We start from the raw sequence: 27,387 nt of genomic DNA, 5'->3' as shown, positions 1-27,387 counted from the left end.
AGAGATACCTTGTTGTGTTTTGCTGTGAGTCCCAGTGGCTGTGGTCCTTTTAACCTCTTTTGCTATCTTTTTGTCCTTCTACTTTGCATCTCTAGCCCAAGAAACCTGGACCTTGGAGATCCTTCCTCAGTGACGTGGCGGTTTGGCCACAGCCTTCTCCTCCTGCTGCTGCAATAGCAATGCTAGTGTCCCCACGCCACTGCAGTGAGGTAGGTGCCCTCCGTCTCCTTCGGGACTGAGCTCCTTCTATACCTGGAGCAAAACCAAAGAAGGCAGTTGTTGCGCCAAGGGAAATCCAGCAGCTGGACACGTGTCCCTCAACAGGAACGGGCAAACTCTAAGCTCGTGTACCTCTCAGGAGAACTTCAAGACCAGACTAGATAAAACCCCGAGCAGCCCACTCTGACTCCACAGCTGAGGTCCTTTTCAGCGTGAATCTTTCTCGTGATTCAGAGCACTCTGGTCCAAAAGGGTCCTGCAGCACTCGCCTTGACAGGTGGGCACCCTCTCCAGAGGCTTGCTGGGGATTTATGACCACAGAAGCAAGATCTGCACCGGTGCCCCTGGACTGCCCACCCATCCCGTGCCTTTGTATCCCTCACAAGTGGCTTCTTGAGCTTGCTAGAAAACCAAGGCTCCACTTGTGAACTTCCCTGCCTTCCATGCTCTTCCCTGCCCCTGGTTATCTAGCGGAGTTGGTGTAGCCCATGGCCAATTTCTCCTCCCTCACCACCTCTGCTTTCCCCCTTCAGGAGCTCTTGGCCCGGGCAGGAGCGCATCCTGAGCTTGACGTAGCAGCGCTGGTGGCTATGGAGTAACCCGTGCTCTGGGTGCGTGGGCACGGCAGGAGGCTGAAGCTGGCTGCCCGGGCACCAGGGCGGCTGAATGCGCCCTGCCCACACACTCCTCGCCTCTGCCATGAATGATGCATCGACGATGGATTATGAACTGCTCTCCCCCTCCTTGGTTGAGCACCCAGCCGGCACTGCGGGTATGGATGCTGAGCAGAAAACTGTCTTTGCCTTTGTCATCTTCCTCCTGGTCTTCTTGGTGATGCTGATGGTGCGCTGCTTTCGCATCCTGCTGGACCCCTACAGCCGCATGCCCGCCTCCTCCTGGACTGACCACAAGGAGGGGTTGGAGAGGGGCCAGTTTGACTACGCCTTGGTGTAGAGGGCAGGGATGGGGCGAGCCTGGGTGCTCTGTGTGCCTCCCACCCCAGCTGGCCCCGGCCCCGGCCCCCCCTTCCTCTGTGGTGTTGCCCCGGGCCAGCAGGGATGCTCTGGGCAGGGAGGTGAGGTTGGGCTCTTGTCCGGGGTGGGTTTTTTAGGGGTTTCTCTCTTTTCTAAGCACTTTTCAGTTCTCTTTGCAGTCTGCGGGACTCTTGGAGAGATGGGTCAGAGGGGTGATATGACTCCGCGTGGTCCCTGCCGCCCACCGTGCCCGCGGGCAGCGTCGCGTGCTGCAGTGAGGGGCAGGAGGCGATGGGGCAGGGCATGGCGGGACCTGCCCTCAGCCGCAGCCCACGGGGCTCCTGGTCTGGGTGGCTCTGCCTGGTGCCAGGCCAGAGCTTTGACCCCCACCTCCTCCTGCCCCCCATGTCGCCCTCGTCTGTGTCCTCCGGGGAGTGCTGACCGTGGTCCAGTGCGTGTGTATGTGTGTCCCTGTAGCTGAGCTGTGTCTGTCAGGGGGTTTATAGGCACCAGACCCAAGTGCTGGCTTTGTTCTTCTCTGTGTGGCAGCCCCAAGTGCCCCCCACCCCCCCGCCCAAGTGAGGGGGAGATGGAGCCCCCCCCACCCCCCCCATGCTCAGCCCCCTTTTGGCATCCAGCCCTGCAGCCTGCTCTCTGCTTTACACCGTAGTGACCTGTCCCTGCCCAACTGGTGAAAATGGTCTGAGCAAGGTGCAGTCGTGCAGCTGCCTGCTGATCTGCCCGGGTGGCCCTGCTGGGATCCCAGGAGCGATCAACGGTCCCACGCAACACTTGGGAGATGCTCCTCAGCCAGCCCAAGCCTGGCAGCCTCCCATGGGCATCCCACTCTGGCCAGTCCCTGCTCCAGCAGGATCTGGGTGGCCTCCCCATGTTGGGGGTGGCCGGCCCTTCCCTGGCCATCCCGCAGCTGGGTATCGAGAAGGGCTGTGTAAGTAGCCGAGGGGAAAACAAGGCTGTCCTCCTGCCGCTCTGTGGGAACCATGCCTGTTGAGTAGGGGGTGCTGCAGCTAGCCGCAGGGCTAGCAAAAGCCATGGTGGGTTATGGCTGTGGGCCACTAAGAAGGTTTGTACTGAGGGATTTGAGCCCATGGGGGAGAACCTCTTTCCCCACCATGGAAATAAAGCTGCACTGTGCTAACCCCACACAGCTCTTCCTCTGCTCTTTGTTGCATCCCAGCAGGCACTCGGAGGAGTCCCGGCTGCTCCCCAAGCAGTGGTGGGCTGCCCCATCTCCCTCTGCCTGAGCCAAGACCCCCACATCTCTCAGCACAAGCTGGAGCTGCTCTGCAGGGGATGGGCGCCACGTGGGACAGGAGCATCACCACCAGCCCACAGTGCAGTGGGTGCCCTGTGCCCCGGCACGTGCTCTGTCAGGGACATGCAGAAGGTGCTCCTTGGCCAAAGCATGGCACCTGGGCAGGGACAGTCACAGCCCGGCCACGGCCGCTGCAGGATCTGCGGACTGTGCCTGGCTGTGCCTTTTATATCGGCGTGGATCTGCGTGATGAGTGCAGCAGCCTGGTAGGTTCTGCTGCGTCCAGAGGGACCGTCTGGATATGTGGGTGCAGATCACCCCCGGAGAGTCCCCGGAGTCGCATGAGCACTGACGTGGTGGAAGATGCAAGGAGTCACTGCTGGGTGCTGCAGAGCCGCGACTGGCAGGACGCGGGTACCCAGTCCCAGAGCACTCTGCTTCTGCACCGCTCTCCCCACAAGTCCAACACCGCTCACCTACTGCCCAGCCCAGGAATCTGTCTGGGGGACAGTTTTCAGCTGTCTGAGTTCAATGGGAGCGGGTTTTCCTTTGCCCAGGTGTCACAGTGCAATTGCCCCCCACCCACCCAGCGGTGCCCCTGCTCTCCCACCACCCGGCATGGCGGTGGGCTCCATCCCCATGGCAGGATGCTGCGGCCCTGCCTGCCCTCTTGTGGCACGTGGCTCTGGGTCCAGAAGGGGAGGTCAGGAAGGGCTTGCTAAAAACGGGAATATCAGCCCAGAACTAGGGTTTGAGCTGAACTCACCCAGCTGGACCCTGACTCCTGGACACTCAGCACGATCGCTGGCCAAGCACCCGTGTCATGGCACACCCTGCACACAACACACACTGCACCGGCCAGACGAGCCCTGCACTGCACCACCTCCGCTCGGCATGGCCACCGGTCAGCAAAAACACCGGCAAGCAGCAACTTGCTGCTCCTCGGGGCGGGGGGGGGCACGGATGGATGAGCCAGGGTGACCACAGCACAGGCAGCGCCTGCCCTGAGCACCGCAGCAGGCAGGGCAGGAGCGGAGGTAGCAGCAGGTTTGCCTCCACACTCCTGCATCCCCTCTGGCTCCTCTCCGCCAGCCCTTTCTGTGCCCCTCTCATCCCTGTCCCCGTCCCTGTAACCCCTCTCTCCTCAGCCCAGCAGCACTGATGGACTCGGTGCAGATGCCACTCCGCTATCCGGTCTCCAGCTCAGACCTCGGGCATCGCTCTCCTTCCGCTCCCCTTGCTGGGTGACAGCAAAGGATCAGGAGAGGCTTTGCTGGTGTGTCTGTCCCTCCTCCCGCATCTGCCTTCTGCTCTGAGGCTTTGGGAAGGACCCCAAACCCACCCCGTGGGTGCTGAGACATGCAGGGGCTGTGAGAGTGAAACCGTGTCCCTGAGGAGTACAGAGCAGAAACCAGCCTGGGCTCCGTGCTGGAGCGAGGACGGGTCCTGCCGCGTTCCCCGGCTGCCTCCGAGGTGGCCTCAGCTCGACGGCGGCAGACGGGCGCAGTGCCGGGCCGCTGCGCCCAGATGGGGAGGAAGACGCAGAACCGATTAACCCAAAATAATTTTATTGTTGCTGTTGCTTCTGATACAAAAAGGAATTCCACAAAGAGCCACCTCTCTGTGCGGGACAAGGAGGGCACAGGTTTTGGGTTTCAACGCTTCCCCCCAAAAAAAAACCAACCAGCAAGAAATGTCAATACAAAAAAAAAAAAAACAACCAAAACACCGCACCAGAGAGGAATGAAGGAAACCTTGAGCTTTTTCATTTGAGACTTTGGCTCAACACGCACACACAAACCCATCTCTGCTAATTTATTATTATTAATAGTGTTTTTTTTTTTTAAAAAAAAGCACCTGTTGGAAAAACAAAACAAACCAAAACAAAATAATAAAAAACCCCCAAACATCAGGCCACCCATCCTGTCACAAGCTCTGGTACTCTTGTAAAATCCAGAGTCTGGAGCTGCATTATGCAAAAGAGTTTTCAAGTTTGACATTAGCCCAAATACAGTATACATACACTTCCCCCACCCCATGCGGCGGCAGCGTACCAGGAAAAAAAAAAAACCAACCCCCCCCCAAGTACCAAAAAAAAAAAAAAAAAAAAAAAAAAAGCTACAGGAATATGCACTCCTCACAACAACGAGCAGTCGTAACTTTGGTGGTTATATATAAATATGAAAGGGTGGATGGATACAGTGCACTAACGCTGACGATTCAATACCAGCATCAGCTTCTGAAAGCTGAAAGCACCTTAGATTTGTTGATAAGGTAGTTTGTGTGTCACCAGAGTGAATTAGCACCTTTCTTTCCTGTGATGATGCACAGGGTTGATGCAGAACTGAAAAAACAGATTCATGCAAACCTTGGGAATGGCATTGCAGAGACCAGCTGTGTGAAGAACACTCTTGAGGGAGGAAGAAAAGCGTACCTGGACAGAACAGTCTGGACAGGCTATCTGAGGCAGCAGGGAGATCTCAATTCACTTAATTAATATTTTCCAGGCTCTTTTTAGTGCATTTCATTTGTCTGCATTAACCAGAGACTGTCTCCTGCAGTTGTCACCTTGGACTGACCAAGATGCGCGCGACAACCCGAGGGGAGCGACTTGCAGCCCCCGTTTTCAGAAGTGCTCCTGACTGCGGGGGGGATCCGGCCGTAAGCACCGGATCGCACAGATGGGGTGGCTCGGAGTCAAGGACAGTTTGCAAAATGAAGCTCTGGCTATCCCTGCCTCTTTCTTCCTGCCAGGCTGCAGAGACCGATAACCCCCTCCCCTCCCCGATCCCCAACTTGCTCCTGCTGGTGGGAAACTTTTCACGGGATTTTCAAACACTCTCAGTGGTTGGCGGCCAGCAAATCTGCCCCTGCAGCATGCCACGTACGTCCTGCCAAGCCCTCCATCCCCTCTGGCACAGGAAGCATCCAGATGCTCTCCACCAGACTCATGACATTTCTCCTGCCATTTTAGTTTGTCCAACCACATTCAGCAATGCAATTATTTGCTTTTTTTCCCGGAGCTCCTCCTCATTTATAGAAGGACATCTTAACCCCTGGACTTGCTGGAGCTCTGGAAAAGCCCTTCCAGCTCCAATCGTTGGAGGGCGTGCAGGTGATGAACATACTGCAGTGTGAAAACCCTAGGTTCCCCACACGAGCCGGCGGTCCCGTGGCCTGGCTGCTTCGTGATGTGAGGTTAGCAACCTGAACTGCCCCTTCACTCAGAGGTGACCTTTTCTATTTGACAGAGGAGCCCAAAAGGACCAGAGGACATGGAGAGGACAGAGAGAGACAGAGCACAGCCAGTGTAGGCATGGGATGGTTTCTGCAGCACCATCGTGACAATGCAGAAGCAAAGGAGGAACAAGAGCTGTTGGGAAATGCACTAATACCACACCATGCCACAGCTCCTTCCAAAGCTGCCCCCATCCCCGCCTCGCATCTCCTGGGCTGTGGGGTGGTGTATGGCCCGTGACCATGAAGGACAGGCAGCTTCCCCGTGGTACTGCCCTCGCCAGCTCGGACGAACAGTATCTTGGTTAAAGGAGACAGGCAGGAGCTGGAGCAGAGGGAGGGAGTCCCAGCTAACAAGGTTTGAACCTTTGGCAAAGCTTTCATGAGCTTTTTTTTTTTTTTTTTTGCAGTGTGGCTTGGTTTTGACTCAAGCCCCCCATGAAGCGGAGTATCCCTGCACGGGCGAGGTGAGTGCTGAGCCCAGAGGGACATTTCTCATCAGTTGTACAGTGCAGTGCGGGAGGTGGTGGCAGGGGGTGCAGCGAGAGAAGAGGCAGTTGTTTCCAGGTGTGGATGGCAAGGCGAAGGACTGTACTGTCGGTTGGGTGGGTGGATCTCATGGATGTTAGTAGAGCTGGAGCTGGAGCTTCATCCTCAGTGCTTGGCCCAGCTCCCCTGCTAAGTAGTTGAGGTGGTTCTTGGCCTCTAGTTTCTGCAGTTCCCTCTTGCGGTACAGGGGCACGCTCACGATTTCCAGCAGGTAGGTGCCAGGCACTATTTTCTTGCGGCCGAGGTGCAGGTAGCTGAGCCCCTCTTTTTGGTGGATGCGGAAGTAGCCATCCTCATTCCCGTGGGAGATTAGGTACCGCACACGGTTCTCCAGGGGCTCCACAGCTGGCAGGAGCTCCAGGATGTGCTCCTTGTGAGCCAGGTCAGAGAGGTTCAGCATCATGGACAGAGGAGCATCCACATCCATGCTGGCCAAATTCACAGTGTGATCCTTCGAAAGGAACCAGGCATGTTACTTAGAGATACCAAGAAAAGCTCATGGCCAGGTGAAGGAAGACTTGATTTAGAGGAGTTCTGCCCATGGGCCACCCCAAAGCAGCTCTGAGAAGTGGCTAGGACTTCTACGGTCCTTGCTTTCCTTCACGTGTTTCTTGGTACCCTGTTTGTGTCTCTGAGACTGAACTAGCCAGCACAGCCTCATCTTTAGGGGAAGCACCAATAACTTCAGAGGCATTTTCCTCCGAAGGCCTGAAGGGCCCATAATGACCTCCCAGTCTGATCTGTCTTGCCCAGGCCTGAGAACTTCTTGGGGGAGCCTTGGACAGAGGCCAGAACCTCCCTCCCAGGAATAACCTGTACTTAGAGCGACAGGTCCAGTCTGGAGTCAGACAGTAAGTGCTGACAGTCCTCTAGGGCCCTATGGGAACTGCTCCCCCGCTGGCTCCCCTTGCAAGAAAAATGTGTCCTTCACTTCCTGGTTGCATATATATCCAGAGATTTCTGGCCAAACCACACAAGTGCCTGTCACCTAAGACTGTCCTGACCTCATATATTGTGAAAGAGCTTCCATTTCTGCAGGACTTCTGGACTCAGTGGCACCTACAAACACCCAGTATGGACAGGTACAGAGTGAGCTGCTACCTCTGTCTGGACGGAGGCAGCCCCACAGGAGCGGGCACACTGGATGGCATCCACTCCAGGCACCCATTCCCCGAGTGACCCAGCTCTTGCCTTGCTCCACCCCACCCAGGATGCCATGGATTTCTTACCTGGTGCTTCTCAGTGCCATTGACACTGCGTCGCTGCCGACCCCTCTTGGGGTAGCCGTTTATCTTGCACTCATAGCAGGTTTCAGGGGAGAGCAGGTTGTCTTCATCCTCTTCTTGGGGGGCAGGAAGGTAGGAACCTTTCCCAAAACCCAAGCCAGAAATACAGTGTCTGGTGGCAGAAGAGCAGAGACATCCATCTCAGATTCACACTTCAAGAAGGAAATCTTACCATTGCACTCACAGGTTCTCTGTGGAACACATGGAGGATCATGGCTGGGTATAGGACATGGTTTATACAGACTGGCTTGTACACAGGACATGCCTGCGAAAGATCAGGCCACCTCTTGCTTAGATGTGGCCAGCAGGTTTAATCCGACTGCAGCCTGGACTAGATGGATCTGCAGAACATCTGCTACAGTGCTAGCAGCTGCACTAACCATTGGATTAGTGAAATGGAAGAGGAGAGGCACATTAGCATGAGGATCTTGTGATGGGTGAGGAACAGTCTGGCATGGAAAAGACGAGGACTCGTGTGGGAATGGGAGCTTACTGGCTCCTGGGGCTCCTTCAAATTGTATTGGTGGCAGAGAGCAGAAGGGTGGTGACGGAGCATGTCTCGGGGCATCATGCACTTGGCAGCCTGCAGGAACATACAGGTGCCTGTGGGGACTACATGCTGGCTGCTCTCTTACCCTTGTCCTGCTCGGAAGTAGCCTCCAGGACAGCCGCAGAGATAGCCTCCGTCTGTGTTGGAGCAGCCGTAACTGCAGGGGCTGCCACCTGCTGAGCATTCATCCACATCCTGGCACCCACCAAAGGCTTGGTCAAAATCAAAGCCAGATGGGCAGACGCACTTGAAACTTCCCAGAGTGTTGTAGCAGGAGGCAGAGCCGCAGGCGGTGGGGCTGGAGCACTCATTTTCATCTGCACCCAAAGACAGCAGAGCTAGTCAGAAACTTAGCGGAAGGGAGCTCTTGTGCTGCTGGTGCTCCTCACCCCGCATGGCCAAGGAAAGCTGCCCATGGCCATCGCTGCGCTGGCAGCAGGCTCCCTTCTCCTGGCTGCCCTGTGAGACCTCATCCCATGCAGGTCCCTGAAGGACTGCCTTGATTTTTTTATCCTCCTGCAATGCAGGGAGCTGCTGGCGTCAGGAGCACTGGGAGCTCATCACCCTGCAGAGCAGCTCCCTGACGGTCCCCATTGCAGAGGGAACCTGGGGCAGGGCAGGGCCACCATCTCTGGGCACTGTCACCATCTGCCTCTGGGGCAGGGCAGGAAGATCAGTGCAGGGTTTGCAGAGATGAACCCAGAATCCAGTGTCAGAGACAGCCAGGAGTGGCTGGAGAGGAACTCGGGGCTTAGCTGTCCTCTATCCCCCCTCCCTACAGCTACAAGAGCCCCCCCTCCCACACTCACCCACACACTGATTCCACTGGTAGTGCTGCACGTAGCCCTGTGGACAGCCGCAGCGGTAGCCTCCAAGCACATTCTGGCAGCCGTGCTGGCACCGATGGTTTCCATCACACTCGTCCACATCTGCAGCAATGTAACACAGATGGTGGTGAGGCACCTTCTCCCTGTCCTGTGGGCAGCACTGGGTGCAAAGGGACCACATGCACGTGGTACGTGCCTGGCAGCCAGCAGCCTTGAGGGTGCTCATGTGGGTGGGTGGTTCTTCTGCCTAATTATGCCTCTGCAGCTTGGACACCCTCACCCCAAGGCCCACACACATCCCCTTGCAGCCCCTGCTTGGATGCTTTTTGATTTAAGGTCTGGCCTGGCCCGTTACCAGATCTGCTTCAGGCTCCCTGTGCTGAACAGAGACTTTTCTTTAGTGGTGGGCTTTGGCCAGCATGAGATCTCCCCTGCTGAGATAGCAGATCATTCCTTTTCCACCTTTGGCTGCTATGGTTGCAGCACCAAGACCTTCATCTCCGTGTCCAAGAGCCAGTGTTTCTCCAGGCAGGTCAGGCACTGACCTCTCCTTTGCACCAGGGCTTCCCGTGTGGGTTTCTGGTGCCCCACAGCAAGGAGTGGGGCACATACTTGGCTGGACCGAGCTGCCTTAGAGACTGTGAGTGAACTACATTTCCACGTGGAACATGTCTGTCAAAGCCCCGGAGACACAGACCCACCTTCGCAGTTGACACCAGAGCTGTCCAGGGAGAATCCTTTCTGACACTCGCAGTTGTAGCTGCCTGGCGTGTTCAGACATTGTCCTTTGGCTCCACAGAGAGAGGGCTGAGCTGTGCACTCGTTATTGTCTGCAAAACACCGGCAGCTGCCTGTAAGCGCATCCCCAAGGACGCCGCTGCGTGCAGCTTTGCAGACAGCCACCTTGCATCACGGAGCTTGGCCCAGTCCGAGTGCAGACAGACAAGGCAGGTGCACAGCCCCAGGACGATGGGAGAGGGGCAGTGCTCCACAGCCAGAGTTGGGGGGCTGGAAAGACTCTCCTGGGCTTAAAGCTAACCCCTGGGGACCTTGCTGGTGCTGTACAGCAGAGCAGTGAATGCTTCTACTCACCGATGCAGGATGAGTGGTGCTGAGTAAAGCCTGGGGGGCATTTGCAGTTGAATCCTCCGATAATGTTCACACAGAGGAACTGGCAGTTGTGCTGCTTGGTGGAACATTCGTCCAAGTCTAAAGCGACAAGCATAAGAACACGTGTCTCAATTTATCTTACTGAGCTATCTCATCTTTGTGGTCTGAGCCTGTGGACACCTGCACGTACACGGTGATACAGAGTGTCCTGGGCAGACCAGGACCTGACATGGGCCAGCCTCAGGAACAACACACACAAAATTCTTATGCGAGAATAACAAGTCCCGGGAGCCTCTCCCCACCTCAGCTGCTGATCATATACAGACATATTTGGAAGACGCAGAGATTTTTCTCTGCCTCTCCTGTAATCCAGAAATCCCAGACTCTCCCAGATTCTTAGGCCACCCTCCTTGCAGCCCGACACATCCGTCCTGTGAGAAGTGGGCAAAGCCCCAACCCGGCAGCTGCCAGAGGAGCCCAGACAGTGACGCTGACACGTGCAGCCCACTTGTAGGAGACACGCAGGTTCAAGGTTCCTGGAGCGCAGCACAGCTTGGGATATGCTGTGTAGTCTGTAAGAAAGGGCAAGGAGTATTTTTTTTTCTCCTGATGAGACAGGTCTAGAGCATCTGTGGAAGGATGAAACCCTAACGCATCAGTCCACCAGGGTCCAGTGTGGCACTGTTCCCATTGTCCTGTGGCTGAACAGAAGAACCTGTTCTGGCACACGTTTTTCATCTCTTGCCATCCCCCCTGCTGCCAGAGATGAGGCAGGGCCATGCCACTTTCTCCTGGGTGAGTACCTTTGCAGATCTTCCCATCCTCTTGCAGAATGTACCCTCGGGGGCAGGAGCACTGGTAGCTGCCTTCTGTGTTCTTGCAGATGAAGTTACATGGCTTAGGGGACTGGTTACACTCATCCAAATCTAGACTCGAGAGACAAGACACATCAGCATTCACAGGTTGTGCTGCTGGACGGGTCCCCACCACCCCTTGGACCATTCAGTCTACCAAGGGGCTCCTGAACACAAGGTGATCCCAGGTTTCATCGTCCCACTTAACTAAGTGGTCAGTGCTCTTTTCCACTCCATGTCTAGGACACACAGCTGCTGGCATGGCCCTGAACACCACCTCAATACTGGAAGTATGGGACATCCTCAAGTCTTTCAGTACTTCCCCAGATGCCTGCAGCTGTGATTCCAGGAGTACCTTTTATGCCAATACCTTGATTCCCAACGTGGCACTCAGGCTGGCTAGAACCAGCTGCCCTGCCAACAAAAGGTTTGGCTGCTGATAGACTTTCATCTCTGGATCTCACTCCCTGCCAGTCCCTTTGACTCCTGGGGTCAGAGGGAGAAGACAAGGAGCCTTGGTTTTAAGGAGTTAAATAACATGGAGTGATGAATTCAATGTCTAGAGGACCATGCAATAGGGCAAAGTGTCCAGAGCCCTGCTACAGATGTGCAGGACAGTATGGCCAGAAGCGAGGGCAGGTCTCGGGTGGGGGTTACAGGACGCTCTCTTTGCATGCTGAAAAGTAGGGGTAGAAGTCTGCCAAGGCCAAGGGCTGTCCAGAGACATGGGCTTCCTTCTCCTGACTCACCCACACAGGCTGTGCCTGTGATGTCCGCGGTGTAGCCCAGCCTGCAGTGGCAGCGGAAGGAGCCGATGCTGTTGATGCACTGTCCGTTCTTGCAGAGGTTGGGCAGTACCTTGCACTCGTCGATGTCTGTGAGAGGTAGGGAAGGACCCGTTAGTGCCAGTGCTGCCTCTGTCCCCACGCTCCTGGCCAGCACTGTGCCAGCGCAGCTCACACTCTCCCGGGGAGCCAGAGGCTACGTTCAGGGAGATGTAAGATAATGTCGCACACCTCCTGTGTGGTCCAGGCACTGTGTAGGTGTGTCCCGGCCAGTTCCCAGGGGAATTCTCCCTGTACCCACATCTCTACTTTCTCCCCTCTGCACTGAAGGTGATTTTGGCCCCAGCTCACCTCTCCCATCAGTGGAGTACCCTGGCCCATGAGGACACATTTTCTTGTACTGGGCGGTTCCAGGAAGGGGGCAGATCTCACACTGGGGGCCCCAGCTGCGCCCGCTGTTGCAGCAACACTCAGATTTGGTGACCAGGTTGCGGTTGGTGGAGGACATCTGGCACATGGTTTGCAGTACTTCAGTGAAGCAGAATCCTTGGCGGGTGTCTGGACAGAGAGAGTGGGGTTACAAGGTCAGGATCTGCGTCAGTGCTGGCACCAGGGGTAACCGAGCAGCCTGCCCAGCCTGTGCCAGCTCCAGTATGGAGGGTAGTGTGGTTTGGACAGCGCTAAAGGTAAAGGTGACGCCACAACAACCTTTCTGCTCAGAAACCCTGGAACACCTGAGGAGCATCACCTGCCACTAAAAAGAGGCCGCTCAAGACCCCCCAGGACTTGGTAATTACCAATACACTCTGTGCCAGAGGGGCTGACTTCAAAACCTTCATTGCAGTCACAGCGGTAACTTCCCACGGTGTTGATGCAGCGGCCGTTGGGGCAGATGCCAGGCTTTGTGCGACACTCGTTCTCATCTAGGGAGGAAGGAACCACAAAGAGGTGAGGCATAGGACGAATTTCAGCTTTCTATAAGTCCCCACGCTACCACTCAGTTTAAAACGCTCTCACACAGTCCTTGAGGACCACTTCCACATCCTTAGGCAGCTGAGAAACACATCCACCTGCCATGGACCTCTCCCAAAGCAGGATGGCTGAGTACCCGGCTTCCCTGGTTTGCACATTCTCCATCTGCAAGTGGCCAAACTGCTGGGCTAGGAGCAGAGCTGGGCTCGCTCTGCATTCCCGCTGTGCCTAATACTGTGCAGGTCTGGGCTGTCCAGTGCTGGCCCTTCCTAAAGCAGCTCAGTGCAAAGAAGTTTGACACAGACATGGAAAGACTCAACAGAAAGGACACGCTGTGTCATCCTGTGCTGGAACTGTGTAGACCCGTGGGTGCAGAGATGAACAGAGTTTTTGTGTGTGTAGGCATCTAGTAGGACGTACAGGAAGTTCTGACGCGTGGGAAACCCCGGGGTGAAGCTGTTTGACGGAAAGACGTAAAATAAAGCTACTTGGATGGTCTGGTCCATGGTACCTGTGCAGCCCTCTCCATCGGGCCTGCGTTGCATTCCTGGTGGGCAGATGCACATGAAGGTGCCAATGAGATTCTTGCACAGCATTCCTCGCGACTCGCAGTCATGCAGGCCTTCTGCACACTCATCCAGATCTGCAACCGGAGAACATCATGAGACCATGTTCAACCTGCCGGCTCTACACACTGTGGGGGCAACTAGGAGCTGAGTGCTCATGTCTATACTGCTCCACCAATCCCTACCCCCTTGGTCCAGGCTGGCTGGCACACAGCATAGACACCAAGGCAGGTGAGGGTGAGCACAAGCCCAGAGATGCCAGCTCAGCAGTCCTGCCTTCTCTCTGCACAGCACCAGAGATCGGCTAAGCGCAGGGGCCTCAGGGGAGTGTGGGAGCTCCCCTGATGGGCGCAGAAGGGGATTTTACCTCTGCACATTCTTCTGTCTTCTCGGAGGGCGTATCCAGATGGGCACGTACACTCGTAGGAGCCAAAGGTGTTGATGCAGCGGAAGGCACAGAGCAGGGGATTCAGTGCACATTCATTGATATCTGGAAGGCAGGAGAGAGGGGAGAGCTTGACTCTGTGCTCTTAGCAGAGTCAGCTGGGCAGTAACGGTGGTAGACCTCCCCAGGACAGAGTCCTTCCCTCCCTGTGCATTTATCTCATGAGAACTTTGTTCCACCAAGGCTTCCTGTCATGATCTTCAGTTGCAGAGACATGACACCCGATGTCTCAGCTGCTTTGATGGGGACAGGGTCCTGGCTCCTTGGTGAGGCAGTTCCTGCATTTAGGCAGGTCTCCAGACCTCCTCCTGGGCTCTGGTCTCAGAGGAAGCCAAAGGGGACCAGCGCTGATGTACATTCAAGTGGAGATGAGCCTCAGCCAGCTTGTCTGCCTCCTCTGTTCATTGGAGTCTGACCTGACTGCTGCTCACCCAGGCAGTGACCCAGTGGGGTCACACACGTAGCCCAGTATGCAATGGGGGTGAAGGGATTGCCCCACAGCAGCGTTACCTTCGCATGTCATCATGGGACCTGGCTCAAAGCCCTCATCACAGGCGCACTCGAAGCCTCCCACCACATTGGTGCAGGTGCCGTTCCCACAAGGGTTGCCAATGGAGCACTCATCGGTATCTGGAGGAAGCCGGGACCATGTTAGGTGGATGAGTTAGGTAGGAAAGGTGCAGGCTGGTCTCTTCTTGCAGCCAGAGCATTCAAACAAGCCCAGCAAACCAGGAGCCGGGGGAAGAAGCAAAGGGGCAGGGGAGAAGCAAGTTCCACACACAGACACACACGCAAATATAGCCTCTGACGTAAGGAGGATAAAAGCAAGAGGGAGCAGATGCTCCCCATGCAGACCCCTACCCACGCAGTTGACTCCTGTGTAGTCCAGGTTGTACCCGAAGGGGCACTCGCAGCGGAAGGACCCATCGGTGTTAATGCAGGCTCCATTTATGCAGACACCCAGGTTCTCTGAGCATTCATTAACATCTAGAAGGGAAACCACGGCAATGAAACCTCATGTGAGCACACAGCCAGAAACATATCCCTGTCCTCTCAGGACTGACCCTGCAATCCCAGATACTCCCTCTCCAGAGCTGGGGGCTGAACCAGTGGTGAGTAGAGACCATGAGCCTGGGAGGGAACCCAGTCCTACATCTCTCCCTTCCTGCCACTGGGATTCAACCCTACTCTCCAGATAGCTCAAGTTTGGTTGCTTCTAGGCAACCTCCCCCACAGGACAGATTTCTTCTCATCCCTAGATCAGACCTTACCTTCTCGAGTGTCACCTGGGCCTGGGATGGCTCCATGGCCATATGGACACAGCTCCTGGAAGGCAACTGGAAGAAAGCAGAAAAGTGAGCTATGTTTACAAGTGTTTCCACTCCCAGAAGCTGAAATGTGCTTTGGAGACTTCTAGAGCATGACTGAGACCTTGACAGCTCGCTGCCCATGGGAAGCCACAAAACCCTGGCTGGTTGGAAAACACCTGTGCTTGCCTTGGATCTGGATGCACTGAGATGCTTGTGCCTTATCTAAAGCCCCACAGAAAACTGAGAGCAGATCCAAAGCAGAAATAAGCCTGACTGTGGTTGCAGGAGACCCAGGGAATACTGCAGTCCAGTAAGGGCTTCTAGGTTTCAAGGCAGTACGCTCCAGATGGAGGAGCCCACTTTGCTGGATGGCTTGCACTGCTGGTTGTCCTGCCTGACCTGCACGCCATCCCCATACTCTGCAAATGTCAGAGACACACGCAGCCATCCGTGCCATGGAGCTAGGTCCCAGCACACCCACCATTTCCTTCCTGCGGGCACAGCTCACAGGGGTCTCCCCAGCCTTCTCCTGGCATCTTGCTGCAGCAGCACCGAGCCTTGGTGGTATTGAAGGCCTTGGGGACAGAGCACTTTCCGTTGTCAAAGCGAGTGAAACAGAAGCTCTGGCGAGTATCTGCAGGAGGACGGGGAAATGCACAGGGCGTTGTGGACATCCAGGATGGTCACACTCCCCTCCTCACCACAATTTGCTGCACTCACCAAAGCACCGCCGGCCGTTATCGGACAGCACAAAGCCTGGAGGGCAGACACACTGGAAGCTGCCGGGGGTATTGGTGCATGTCCCGAAAAGGCAGATGTTGGGCTCCTCTTCACACTCGTTGATGTCTGGGAGCACCGGAGACATACTACTTACAGAGCAGCCAAAGGTCGCTCCTTTCCTCATTGCATTAAAACCAGCTGAAGCGGTGATGTCTGGGGAGCTCTAATGTCTGCAGGACATCACCCCGGCCCTAACCCTTCACCCACCCTCAGGGCAAATGGGACAACAAAGAGGCCAGGGCACAGCAAACCCACCGAGCCTCCTCCGTCATGGGAGCAGGCCTTGCCTTGCTCTGTGTCTAATTGTTTTCAAGAAGATATTTGGGGGTGGTGATGCATGCCCCAGCCCACTCAGGAAGAATACAGTTATTGTGGGAACACTCCAAGGTGCTGTGCTGGAAATGGAGGTGGCAGAGAGCCAACATTACCGATGCAGTTGTCGTTCTGCACCTCGTACCCAGGGGGGCAGATACAGCGGAAGGAGCCCTCCAGGTTCTGGCAGGTGCCCGGGGAGCAGGTCCCAGGCAGGCTCACGCACTCGTTGATGTCTGCAGAGGAGGGGAAATAACCAGTGATGGTGTCTGTGCTCAGCTCGCAGGACTTGGGTACAGGGTACCTTGCTGCACCCAGGTCCTATCTGCAGCTGCAGCCTGCTTTGCCCAAAAGATGCAAGGGAAGCAGGTAAGACATTTTTCCAGGATGCTCTACCTTTCGTACTCTGGGAACAGCGACTCAGACCTGCAGGATCGAGTGCTGCAGGAGGCAGAGTGGTGGACACACCAGAGTACAATGCGCCTGTCTGCCCCCACAGCCCCTGCCTGTAGGGTGATTCCCAAGGCATCCCTGGTACAGCTCTGCATGCGTTGAGGGGCATGGACAGGACAATGTTTCTCCTCGCTGCCTGCAGGTCTCAGCACATAGAGAGTGACTTGCTTGGCTGTTCCCTGCGTTGCTGGAAGGGAGGTGGAGGCATAGCGGGGCCCAGTCCAGCTTTCCACGGGCAGTCAAATGACCAGGCTTTGGCTCCAGAGAACTTGGAGCCTTGTGAGAGGTTCTGAACAGCCTACTGCTCACTTGCCTCCGATGGGAATACCTTTAGGTAGAGCAGCTTGGGGACCAGATCTCACAGCACTGCACAGTGCCAGCTGTGCCAACATACAGCTCAGCTTACTGGGAAGGTCCAGCCTGCTGCCCGGACACTCACCTACACAGTTCTTCCCATCAGGGGTCCGGTCATACCCCTCTTGGCACAAGCACTGGAAGGAGCCGATGCTGTTGATGCACTGGCCGTTTCGACACACCTGCCCCACCAGGGATGAACACTCATCAATGTCTGTGGGAGGGAAATGATAAGCACAGCGGGAAGAGATATGCACAGCATGTGTCAGCGTGCTGCCTTAGCAAGCCCTACACCTCTGACACATACAACTACCCCTACAGCCACTGCCAGGTGACCCCCAGAGCTGACCCCCTGTACGCCACTGTGTGACACCCCTGTGCCCCACAGCCGTTGCCACGTTGACCCCAGTCAGCAGCCCATGTGGTCAGGATCTCGTGCAACTCACCCATGCAGTCGTTATTGTGCGTTAGCTCAAAGCCAGGGAAGCAGAGGCAGTTGTAGGAGCCAACTGTGTTCTTGCAGGTCCCGTTTCCACAGGGCTGTCGGTCACACTCATCAATATCTGCGGAGAGAAGGTCACAGTTTCAGGGGCTTAGCGAGCTGAGAGCCACTGTCTTGGGTGTGCAGACAGGGTCCAGGCAGCTGCCCAACACCCCTGTGGCTTGCAGGACCAGCCTGGGATCGAGAGGACACAGTGGCCCTTGGCTGTCCTCGGCACTACCCAGCGGGTGCTGGAGAGAGCTCACGTCCATCCTGATATCTGATTCGTGGCAGGGCTGTGGCAGTCACACTGACCCATGCACATGGTCTGCTCCCCCGTGGCCTTGAAGCCGTTGTGGCAGATGCAGACGTAGCTGCCCTCGGTGTCCACGCAGTCCCCGTGGCTGCAGACATTGGGGATCTCCTGGCATTCGTTACGACCTAAAACAAAGCAAAGTGGGCACTGGTGAGCAGAAAGGATGGACCAAAAGGGAAGAGCCAAGGCACTGGCCTTCTGCAGACCCCTGCCTGCTGGTGGAAAGCTGTGTCTGTGAGCAGCAGCACAACAGAATGGGGTCTTGGTTTTCCAAGAGGTGGCTTCACAGAGAACAAGATTTATGCGCTGTGATCGCTAAAAGAAAATAAATTTAATTGGAGAAAATGGCCTGAGCTGCCAGACTAAAGCTGTACTTCACAGTGACCTTTTTCTCATCCCTCAGGAGCCCACAATCCCTGGGAATCATTCCAAAAGTACAGATATCCCATAATCACAGCACAGGCAGGTCATAGTCCCCAGGCTTGACAAAAGACCAGGAATCCACGCATGGGACGGGCATGTCCGTCATGCTGTTCTTCCTTGTGTCCACATATGGTGGTCTGCAAAACCATCTGAAGAGCCTAGGCAGGGGTGTCAACGCCTCGCACACGTGTCTCTGGAATAGGTAGCAAACAGCTCCCATCTTACCCACGCAGGCTCCGCTAGGCGACAGCTTGTATCCAGTTGAGCATTCGCACCTGTAACTGCCCGGGATGTTGATGCAGTCGGCGTTGCGCTGGCAGAGGTTCTCCCCACTGCTGCACTCATCGATGTCTGTGGGAGGAGAGCAATGTAAACCTTGACTGCGCGGAGTGCCAAGCACTCACCAGGCACCATCATCCTGGTAGGGCTGGAGCGGCTCAGTGGAGTCAACTGAATTTTAATTCTTGGTTTGCTCCAATCATGGTCAGTTTTCAACCTTTTTCTATTGCTTTGCAATAAAATAATGGGAATTTTAGTTACAACTCAAAACTTTGAAATACATTTGCAAACTTATTCTAAAAAACCCCAAAAAACAGAGGAAGGGAAAAATCAGACAGGAACATGAATGAAAAATCAGCAATTTTTGTCCAACCATTGATGCGGAAAATGAAGATTTCAAGAAGGCCGAGAACATGTGGCCTCTGTCCGTGTCTGCTGACAGCCCTCACCTCATGAAGCGGGGAGATGCTAGTGCCACGCTGAGAACCCCCACCCTCCCGGGCACCCTTGGCAGCGTTGTCCTGACTGCCCCTTTACCTTCGCAGATGAGCAAGATGTTGTTGTAGCTGAATCCAATGGGACACTCGCATCTGAAGCTGCCGATTTGGTTGATGCAGACACCGTTCGTGCAGATAGCAGGGATCTCACTGCACTCATCAATATCTGCACACAGACAACATCTCTCAGCATCCCAGGACGGCAGCAGAGAGGAAAGCAACCCCTGTAGCTGGGAGATTGCTGCCCTTGTTCATCCTAAAAAGAAGACTGGCAGGAAAGGGCCACCAGACAAACAGTGCAGCAACTCTTGGAAGATTGACAGTGGATCCTGCAGAACATGCCAGGCTAGGGCCGCTCTGCAGAGGTCTGGGTACACAACAGAGCCACACAAGACTCCAAGTTGTAGGAGCCATGGGATTGCTGGCAGAGCCCGCATGGCATGTGTTGGGAGGGATCCCACCCAGGACATCAACCTTGTTTTCTTTGAGTGTCTCTGCAGTAACGTGGACACCTGCTCAGGCTCTGGGACCAGGCTGCAAATGGGGAGTCCAGGGGGGTCACTGAAATACTGAGATGGCACCAGGGTCCATGACTCTGTCGCTGTGCCCAGCACAATCCACCACCAGCCCTGCAGCCCTGCACTGATACCCTCTGTCACACTTTCTTCCTGGGAGCAGAAGATGAACTCATCTCCCTCCTCTTCAGTCCTCTGGCTGGCACTGCTAAGGCCAGGTGAAGCAGTGATTGACTAACATGTTTGTCTCACGACCTGCCAGCGAGTCCATCTTTCAAGACTGCAAAACATCTGTAGACAGCCCACAAACCCCAGGACCTTCAACAGCTCCTCTGAGTTTCCATCTACCAAAACACAAACCTGAAACCTTGGCTCTCAGCAGTGCCCTGCTGCTGTAGGGCCGGTGCTGCTGGCAGCGTGAGCACCAGGGCTATCACAGGTCTGGATCTACCTGGCCACTGTCCGTGGTCATTGGCCACCTGTCTCTCCAGGTGGGACAGAAACCAAGGCACAATTGCAAGTGTGGGGAGGTCCAAGTAACCCAGCCACCCAGGACATAGGCTTGAAGGCTTGGCCAGCTGCTTGCAGCCATGTCTGCCACCTCTTTCCCTTGTATCTCCTCTGCTCAGGGATTAATTTACTAAGGGAGGGGAAGGGAACAAGCTCACAAGCACCATGGGAAGAGAGCAGAGGGGCAGAGAGCAGAGCTGGCTCCGCAGGGCATGGGGGCTCTACTCACCGATCGGTTTTCCTGTGTGGATGTCGATGATAAACCCGGGGGCCTGGTTCCCACACAGGATCTGGTACTCGGCTGGAAGAGGAACACTGAGGTCATGGCCATGCCCGGCGGGCAGAGTGGGGTGCAGCGAGGGACGAGAGAGACAAGGGTCAACTATGGCTGGAGCGAGTGGAGAGTGGGGTCTGACAGGCAGGAGGCGGATCTGCACGGTGCTCGGCCAGGAGGTGCAGAGGCCAGCACGCGGGGAATCCCAACAACATGTATGGCACCAGGCAAAGGGCTCACAAGCGCCGTGCATTGCGGGGCACATACACACACGATAAAAGGCATGTACACACGTGGCGTCTGTGTGCCTCACGTGCAGGTACAGACTGCAGACACATACCCCCCACTGCAATGCTGCCACCCACGCCCAGCCTGCCCACGCAGCCCAGACCCACTGCCTGCCCACGCAGCCTGCACATCACCTCCTCTCCACAGATACTGTCCCAGTCCCCTGAGTCCTTCTAGTGCAATGCATGTCCTCACAGCTCTCACCCACAGGTGCCGCCTGCCAGACATGATGCTCTCCCTTCTCCTCCTCTATTTTGTTAGTGTCTGTGCCTCAAAGTGCATGGGATCGCCAGAAAAGTGAGGGGGCAGCCACGGTATCAAGACGTTCTTCCAGAAAGGTTGACTTACGGCTGGCTGGTGTGGGGCAGGGCTCGCATGGCTTGTTCCAGGCCTTGCCAATGTTGTAGGAGCAGCAGCACATCTTCTTGGTCATGTTGAAGGAGAGCTCGTTCTCACACGTGTCGTTGTAGTTGCGATAGCACACGCTCTTCCTCATGTCTGCAAAGGCAGCCCAGACAGCGTCTCGCGCCAGCCCCAGGAATGGGTGCTGCCAGCCCCGGGGAACTGATTGCTGGGGACATGCCACCCTGTCCTGTCCCGGTGCTCAGGGACTGCAGGTGACACACAAGGGAGCCCAACAAAGTGGCTGCAGTAATGGGCTGCAGCCCCGCTCCAGTGAGAGCATTGGGTCCTGCCCTGTAGCAGGCAATGACAGTGGTCTGCTGGGTCTCTCACCGCCCCATGCCAGCCGCCCTCCCTATAACTGCTGGCAGGGCAAGCGTCAGCCCCTCTGGCACAGACAACACGTATGGCGTAGGGGCAGGGATGCGGTGAGACACTGGTGAACTCAGGTGTCCTGAGTCCCAGCCCCTGCTCCCAGCACTTCTGCTCCGTCTGCTCAGCTGCGTTGCCCACACCGTGCTGTCCACAGCACAACCCGGGGGTCACGCACAGGCAGGCACTGCCAGACCCCTTCCCGCAGATTTGGACCATGCCGTACCCATGCAGTTATTTCCTCCGTTGACTTGCATGTACTCAGGGGGGCACACGCAGGTGTAGTTGCCGAGGGTGTTGTAGCAGGTCCCAGGGCCGCAGATCCCAATGTGAGCAGAGCACTCATCAATATCTGCCGAATAAAGGAGACTGGAGGTCAAAGCACTGGGCACAGGTAGAGAAGGACCTGACGTGGGGTTGGGAGTAAGCTTGGAACAAGGTACGGATGGGCCTGGCACAGGGATCAGGCTGTCCTGGCACTCCTAGAGTGGCCAAGACACACGTACAACTCTGTTGCACGCACGTGCACACATGCATGCACACACACGGGTCTGCCATAGACACCAGGTACACAGACAAGCACAGGCACCATGGTGCAGCTACCTTCACAGATGCGTGTGTCCTCATTGAGGTAGTAGCCAAGGGGGCATTCACACTGGAAGCTGCCAAAAGTGTTCACGCAGTTGCCGCCCTGGCAGAGGCCCGGCAGCTCCTGGCACTCGTCGATATCTGAGGAGGGAGAGCAGCCAGGAGGTGTTCACTGCCTGCCACGGCAGCCCAGGCAGAGCCTTCACCCCAGGACCCCCGGCAGGTTGATCCCACCACCTCCAGCCCTTGCTGGTGCCCGAGTGGCTCGGCTGGGTGGCCAGAGCACGTCCGAGTAGAGCACTCACTTGGTGTTTGTCATTTTCTGATCAGGGGCTCAGCAGACACCCCTCCCAGCCCAGCACCGCAGCAGACAGTGTCCATATGGTGCTGGGCTCCCCCAGCACCCAAGGCCCTGGTGAAGGGACACGGGGGCCAGGTTGGCTTACCTTCCAGTATGACGGTGATGGGGTTGGGCCGGAAACCTTCTCCTCCAGGGCACAAGGTCTTGTACTCGGCTGTGGAAAAAGTCAGTCAGGGGAATCCTGAGCTGAGTGGGCTCCCATGAAACAGGAAGGGTAGGGAGAACCAGGAGAAACCCAGGAGAAATAGGCCATGAGGATGGTGACAGTCATCCAGATGGAGCAGCCTGACTCCCAAAACATGCCAAGCCAACTTAGCCACCCTATGTCTCCCTGCCCACCCTTGATCGGGGTTATTCCACATCCACTGCCCTCCCCCAGCCTACTGTGACTAGGAACAAAGGATCCCAACCCGGACCCCCCCAGCACCAGCCTAATCTTCCCCACCCCACTTCACCTCTCCCCTGCCCTAGTCCACCTGTCTAGCCCTGCGCTGACAGCTTCCTCAGCTTCCCTTGCTCCATCGTGATGGGAGCATATCCCGGACCCAGGACCCCCAGCCTCAACTGGGAAGCCACAGGGAAGTGGCCTCATCTCTCTGCTCTGCTCTGCACTGCCCATCTGGCCCATGCCCAAGTTCACCCCAGACATTTTCCCAACTCACTTGTATTGGCCGGAGGACAAAGCTCGCAGGGGTTGCCCCATGCACGACCCAGTGAGCAGCAGCAGGATGCCCGAGTGACCCCAACTCCAATTTCTGCGCTGCAGGAGATCCCCCCATCTCCTCGATCCTGGGTGTCCAGGAAGCAGTTCCCAACACGTGTATCTGCACAAAGACAGCAGCGGGTGAGCAAAGCCTCTCCAGTAAAGACCTGTGTGCACAGGAGGAATGAATGGCACTATTGCCTCAAGAAACAGGGAGAGGGATAAGGACCCAGATCTGTCCCAGATGGCCACACTGTCAGCTAGCTGTGTTGTAGTAAATCACATCCAGACTGTCCTTGAAGCTCATGACTTTGGGAACCTGTCGTGGTTTAGCCCCGGCTGGCAACTAAGCACCACGCAGCCGCTCGCTCACTCTCCCCGCGGCAGGACAGGGGAGAATAAAGCGTGCCCAGCTAGTCTGGTAAAAGCCACATACAGAGGTCATAGCATGGTGGCCTGTTTTCAGCATAGCTAGGAAGCATGACCCAAATAACGCTACCAGTAACCCAGGGCCTTTCAAGAAACAAACAGTGAAGAACAGCTCCAGAGCTACCCAGGCATTGCTCATAGTGCCACCTCCGCTGGCAAGTTCTCCCTCCTTACGGTGTCAATTTGCAATGGCACTTTGCTGCCTCTGTGGCTTAGGCTGAAGGACTAAGGTTGCTTCAACCAGGACAGCACCCACACCAGTGACACGAGGTGGGCAAGGCTTCACAGGAGGTAGGTACTCTGCTGCTGCAGGGTTAAGTCCATTGTAAACAGCCAGGTATTTGGCAGGGCGGATCGTGGTCAGCCACCCCAGTCTCTGGTAGTGGCCAGCTCCAGTGATGACGGACCACCAAGAAGAACCACCAAGATCTCGGATGGAAGGTGTGGTCTCCACATAGGTCCCCACTCACCCACACAGCCCACACCAGTGGGGTTCAACTCGAAGTCCTGTGGACAGTTGCACAGGTAGCTGCCAGGGGTGTTGACACACAAGCCGTTGATACAGTTCACGGGGTCTGCACATTCATTGATGTCTGAAAAGATGGGAAGAGGAAGACTGAAAAAATGATGATGACTGCCACAGAAACCACAGCCCCACCCCTAAGCTCTGTACTGTGCATTCAGGGTGTATGCCCACAACCATGGTGTTTCTAAGGCTCTTCATGTGATGGTAGGCAAAGATCTTCCAGAAACAGACCTTGCCTTGTCCTATCTCACACCACCCTGCCCAGAGGAAGAAGAAAGGAGCAGAGCCACACCAAGCTTCCTTCCTGAAGGCCCACCTTCCAGCAGCATCAAGGCCTTGCCAAGAGCAAAGACACATCACCACAGCACCCAGGGACACTTAAGGCTTTAGACTGCTAGTGCTGCTCCCTGTCATGGTTGGGGCAAGCTCACACCAGCGGGTCACAGAGCAGTGATCCTCATCCAACAGCCCCGTGAATGTCCTATACCTGTGCAGTTGCCTCCACTCCTGTCCAGTTCATAGCCATCATCACAGGCGCAGCGGAACATCCCAGGCAGGTTCTGGCAGGTCCCAAAGACACAGATATTCTGGAAGGTGCATTCATCAATGTCTGCAAAACAGGGAGAGCTGGGTACTCAGGATCTGGCAAGAGTGAGGGCCAAGACAGCAGGCCTCTCCTGCTCCCATCGCAAAGCAGAGGCACAGCCCAGCTGCAGGTGACCCATCTGCTCAGGGTAGTTCTAGTGCCATGGGATACCACCTCGTGGGTGAGCAGGACCAGGCATGCTGTGCGTGTGTTCCTTCCCCTCACCCCTGTTTTGCTGATTGTCCACATCCTTCATGGATCCCTGGCTTAGCCCAGCCCCTCTGCAGGCTGGGGACCAACTCCTGTAAGTGGAAGAGCTGGCACCTCAGGAGCCTTGCACCGCCAGGTGATGGTGGGTCTTGCTTAGTAATGGACAGTGCAGTGGAGAGACCGAGGCCAGAAAGGAAGTGGACACTGGATCTTGTGAGGCAACAGTCAAAACTCTGGGCACTTACCCTGGCAGGCCTTGCTGTCCTCTGTAGGATTGAAGCCCATCTCGCACTCGCAGCGGTAACCCCCAGGTGCATTGAGACACTGTCCATTCTCACACAGGTTCACATTGTCTGCACACTCGTCCACATCTAAAGAGAGTCAAGCATGAGACCAACATGGTGTTCACCTGAAGATGGAAGCTTCCCTCATCTTGCCCAGAAAATTCCCACAAGCTTGTTCCCACCCCTCTGCTGGGAGGCTGTGAGGAGGGGGCTGCAGTCCTTCTCATTGCCTTGATCCTCCCCAAACACCTGCTGAGAAGAAGGTGGATCTCTGCTGAAGGTATGTGAGCAGGCTGCGGTGCAGGGCAGGCTGCAGTGGCTTTTGGGGGACAGCTAGTTTGGGGAACCCCAGCCCCAGGCAGCCAGGTGCTGAGCCAGGCTGGTGGTTGAGAGGGGGTGACTCCCTGTCCCAGCAGGATGCCCAAGCCACGTCCCTGCTGCCAGTTGCGTCTATGGGCCTCACCTGAGCAAGAGAAGCCATCCCCGTTGAAGCCTTCTCGGCAGGCACAGCGGTAGGAGCCTGGTGTGTTGACACAGTTGGCATTCAGGTTACACTTGTGCTCTTCAGTTGCACACTCATCCAGATCTAGGCAGGGAGAAGACCCTTGTCAGTGTTTTGCCTCTGGCCTTTCCTCTAAGCCTGGGCAGCTAAGGTACGGCCCGGGGGGAGGCACGCAAATGACCCAGGAGCCTGCAGCCTCCAGCCACATCTCTGTGAGCCTCTGTGGCCATGAGACACTCCCCTGGCAATGCTGACACAGACAATATGGCAGTGAGACACTTTCACACACACCTACCCACATTCCCAGTAGCTCCCCAGTTCAGCCACACGTATGCATACACATACCCTTACATCCCTTCATACACACCACACACATGCCAGTAAGTCCCTGCACTCACATACACACACCATACACACACCAACACATCCCTAGACACCTCCCACACCTGCGTATCCCTACACACATACCACACCATGCCCCCACTCATCACCACACAGCCACACCGCCAATCTGACAATGACGTTCATCCACACTCATCTCAACACCATGGCCACACACTCCACATCCCACATGCCCTCGCTCCCACGTTCGTGGCTTCACAGACACGGTTGCAGACCCTGACAGTGCAACACCTGTACACCCACACCTGCAGTTCCCCTCTGTCACACACCCACATCTCTCCACACTTCCATAAATCCTCATACAGGGCTCCTGGGGCTCAAGAGCATTTTAAGTGCAGGTGTCAGCTAAGCCCAGCCTTCACAGGTGCCCACAGAGCACCTGGACAGACAAACATCCTCTCCTGGGAGGAGAACTCACCATTGCACTTCAGCCCATCTCCAAGCCAGCCTGTGCGACACTTGCATTTGAAGCTCCCGGGTACGTTGATACAGGAAGCGTGCATGTCACAGTTGTGAGCCCCGATCTCGCATTCATCAATGTCTGCAGGAAGAAGGACGTCAGAGCTGACACAGCTCAGCTCCCCCAGGAGAGGAGGGGGCAGCCAGGTACAATCCTGCTAACAGGTCTGGGTACCAATGGCTCCTGGGAGTCTGAACCCCAGGGGATGGGAACAAGGCGCTTTGGGGAACCCTCCAGCTGAAGAGCTGATCTGTGCTCACCCCTGAAAGAGGAAGACAAAAGGAAGGGCAGGCCCCTGGCTTGTCTATAAACTAGGAAAGTGTCAATTCCTGCCTTCCTGGCAATCCCTGCCTGCTCAGGAGGGGCTCCCAGCACACAACCACATCCCTAGGTGTCCACAGCACCCCCAGTACAGGGATGGTGTTCTCTCCATGGCAGCTGCAGAAGGTGTTTGTGAGGGCTCCCACCAGCACCCCTAGCTCCAGGTCTGGTGAGTTCCCACCTGTGCAGCCTGTGGTTCCCTTCTTGACAAAGTAGCCCAGCTGGCAGTGGCAGATGAAGGAGCCCTTCGTGTTTTCGCACTCGCCGTGCAGGCAGATGTTAGGGTTGAGATCACATTCATTCACATCTGCAGGAGAAAAAGGACTTGCTTGGAATACCACAACAACCATGACCTGATTCTGGAGAAACCCTCTGTTTCCCTTCCTCCCTCCAACAGCAGCCTCCTGACGCGGTGCTGCCACGTGCCCAGGGCACAGCCTTGTCCTCACCAATACAGGTCTTCATGTCCAGGGATGCCATGAAGCCATCGAAGCAGAGGCAGCGGTACTCCCCAGGGATGTTAGTACACTGCCCACCATCACAAATGTCTGGATTATCCTCACATTCATCAATATCTAGAGAGAGAGGAGACCATTGCTGAAGTGAAGACATTAGACCCAGTGAAAGGGTGTTGTGGGAGCGGGAGGGGGTAGGAGGGAGTCACAGGAGGGACTTTGCTCCAAATCATGTAGTTAAGGGACCCTGAAATGAGGGGCTGGACGTTGCAGTGCTAAGCAAAAACATCTGTCCAGGGAAATCACCTCTCTGGAAGTGACTTAAAAATGAGACCCCCTCACCC

The 27,387-nt window shown here is 55.9% G+C and overlaps 2 protein-coding genes across 5 annotated transcripts in view; one reads left to right on the top strand and one right to left on the bottom strand.

Moving 5' to 3' along the window:
• The first annotated feature begins 756 nt into the window (after positions 1 to 756).
• On the top strand, positions 757 to 1,318 carry CTXN1 (cortexin 1). The gene has a single exon (XM_010298066.2). It carries the CDS (start codon positions 886 to 888, stop codon positions 1,171 to 1,173), a length of 288 nt encoding a protein of 95 aa, XP_010296368.2. The 5' UTR covers positions 757 to 885; the 3' UTR covers positions 1,174 to 1,318.
• Positions 1,319 to 4,039: 2,721 nt separating this feature from the next.
• Positions 4,040 to 27,387, bottom strand: part of FBN3 (fibrillin 3) — a 120,172-nt gene continuing 96,824 nt past the window's right edge. For all 4 annotated transcript variants that reach the window (XM_075776621.1, XM_010298257.2, XM_075776620.1 and 1 more), the window contains 36 exons: positions 27,038 to 27,163; positions 26,770 to 26,895; positions 26,226 to 26,348; positions 25,367 to 25,489; positions 24,865 to 24,990; positions 24,311 to 24,433; positions 23,768 to 23,890; positions 22,828 to 22,989; positions 22,251 to 22,319; positions 21,820 to 21,945; positions 21,443 to 21,568; positions 20,791 to 20,940; positions 20,110 to 20,181; positions 18,896 to 19,021; positions 18,305 to 18,430; positions 17,656 to 17,781; positions 17,306 to 17,422; positions 16,945 to 17,073; positions 16,169 to 16,288; positions 15,681 to 15,806; positions 15,442 to 15,594; positions 14,922 to 14,987; positions 14,512 to 14,637; positions 14,161 to 14,280; positions 13,573 to 13,695; positions 13,151 to 13,282; positions 12,465 to 12,590; positions 12,019 to 12,225; positions 11,632 to 11,757; positions 10,832 to 10,954; positions 10,011 to 10,127; positions 9,620 to 9,748; positions 8,901 to 9,020; positions 8,177 to 8,408; positions 7,485 to 7,653; positions 4,040 to 6,706 (listed from right to left, as the gene is read on the bottom strand). In XM_075776621.1, the coding sequence (XP_075632736.1) occupies positions 6,332 to 6,706; positions 7,485 to 7,653; positions 8,177 to 8,408; positions 8,901 to 9,020; positions 9,620 to 9,748; positions 10,011 to 10,127; positions 10,832 to 10,954; positions 11,632 to 11,757; positions 12,019 to 12,225; positions 12,465 to 12,590; positions 13,151 to 13,282; positions 13,573 to 13,695; positions 14,161 to 14,280; positions 14,512 to 14,637; positions 14,922 to 14,987; positions 15,442 to 15,594; positions 15,681 to 15,806; positions 16,169 to 16,288; positions 16,945 to 17,073; positions 17,306 to 17,422; positions 17,656 to 17,781; positions 18,305 to 18,430; positions 18,896 to 19,021; positions 20,110 to 20,181; positions 20,791 to 20,940; positions 21,443 to 21,568; positions 21,820 to 21,945; positions 22,251 to 22,319; positions 22,828 to 22,989; positions 23,768 to 23,890; positions 24,311 to 24,433; positions 24,865 to 24,990; positions 25,367 to 25,489; positions 26,226 to 26,348; positions 26,770 to 26,895; positions 27,038 to 27,163 (4,889 nt within the window). In that variant the 3' untranslated portion in view covers positions 4,040 to 6,331. The remainder of the gene's footprint in view (positions 6,707 to 7,484; positions 7,654 to 8,176; positions 8,409 to 8,900; positions 9,021 to 9,619; positions 9,749 to 10,010; positions 10,128 to 10,831; positions 10,955 to 11,631; positions 11,758 to 12,018; positions 12,226 to 12,464; positions 12,591 to 13,150; positions 13,283 to 13,572; positions 13,696 to 14,160; positions 14,281 to 14,511; positions 14,638 to 14,921; positions 14,988 to 15,441; positions 15,595 to 15,680; positions 15,807 to 16,168; positions 16,289 to 16,944; positions 17,074 to 17,305; positions 17,423 to 17,655; positions 17,782 to 18,304; positions 18,431 to 18,895; positions 19,022 to 20,109; positions 20,182 to 20,790; positions 20,941 to 21,442; positions 21,569 to 21,819; positions 21,946 to 22,250; positions 22,320 to 22,827; positions 22,990 to 23,767; positions 23,891 to 24,310; positions 24,434 to 24,864; positions 24,991 to 25,366; positions 25,490 to 26,225; positions 26,349 to 26,769; positions 26,896 to 27,037; positions 27,164 to 27,387) is intronic.

This window comes from Balearica regulorum, chromosome 26 (assembly GCF_011004875.1).
Source record: "Balearica regulorum gibbericeps isolate bBalReg1 chromosome 26, bBalReg1.pri, whole genome shotgun sequence".
NCBI lineage: Eukaryota > Metazoa > Chordata > Aves > Gruiformes > Gruidae > Balearica > Balearica regulorum.
The sequence above is the reverse complement of the archived record's forward strand: the minus strand, read 5'-3'. Positions and strand labels throughout refer to the sequence as shown.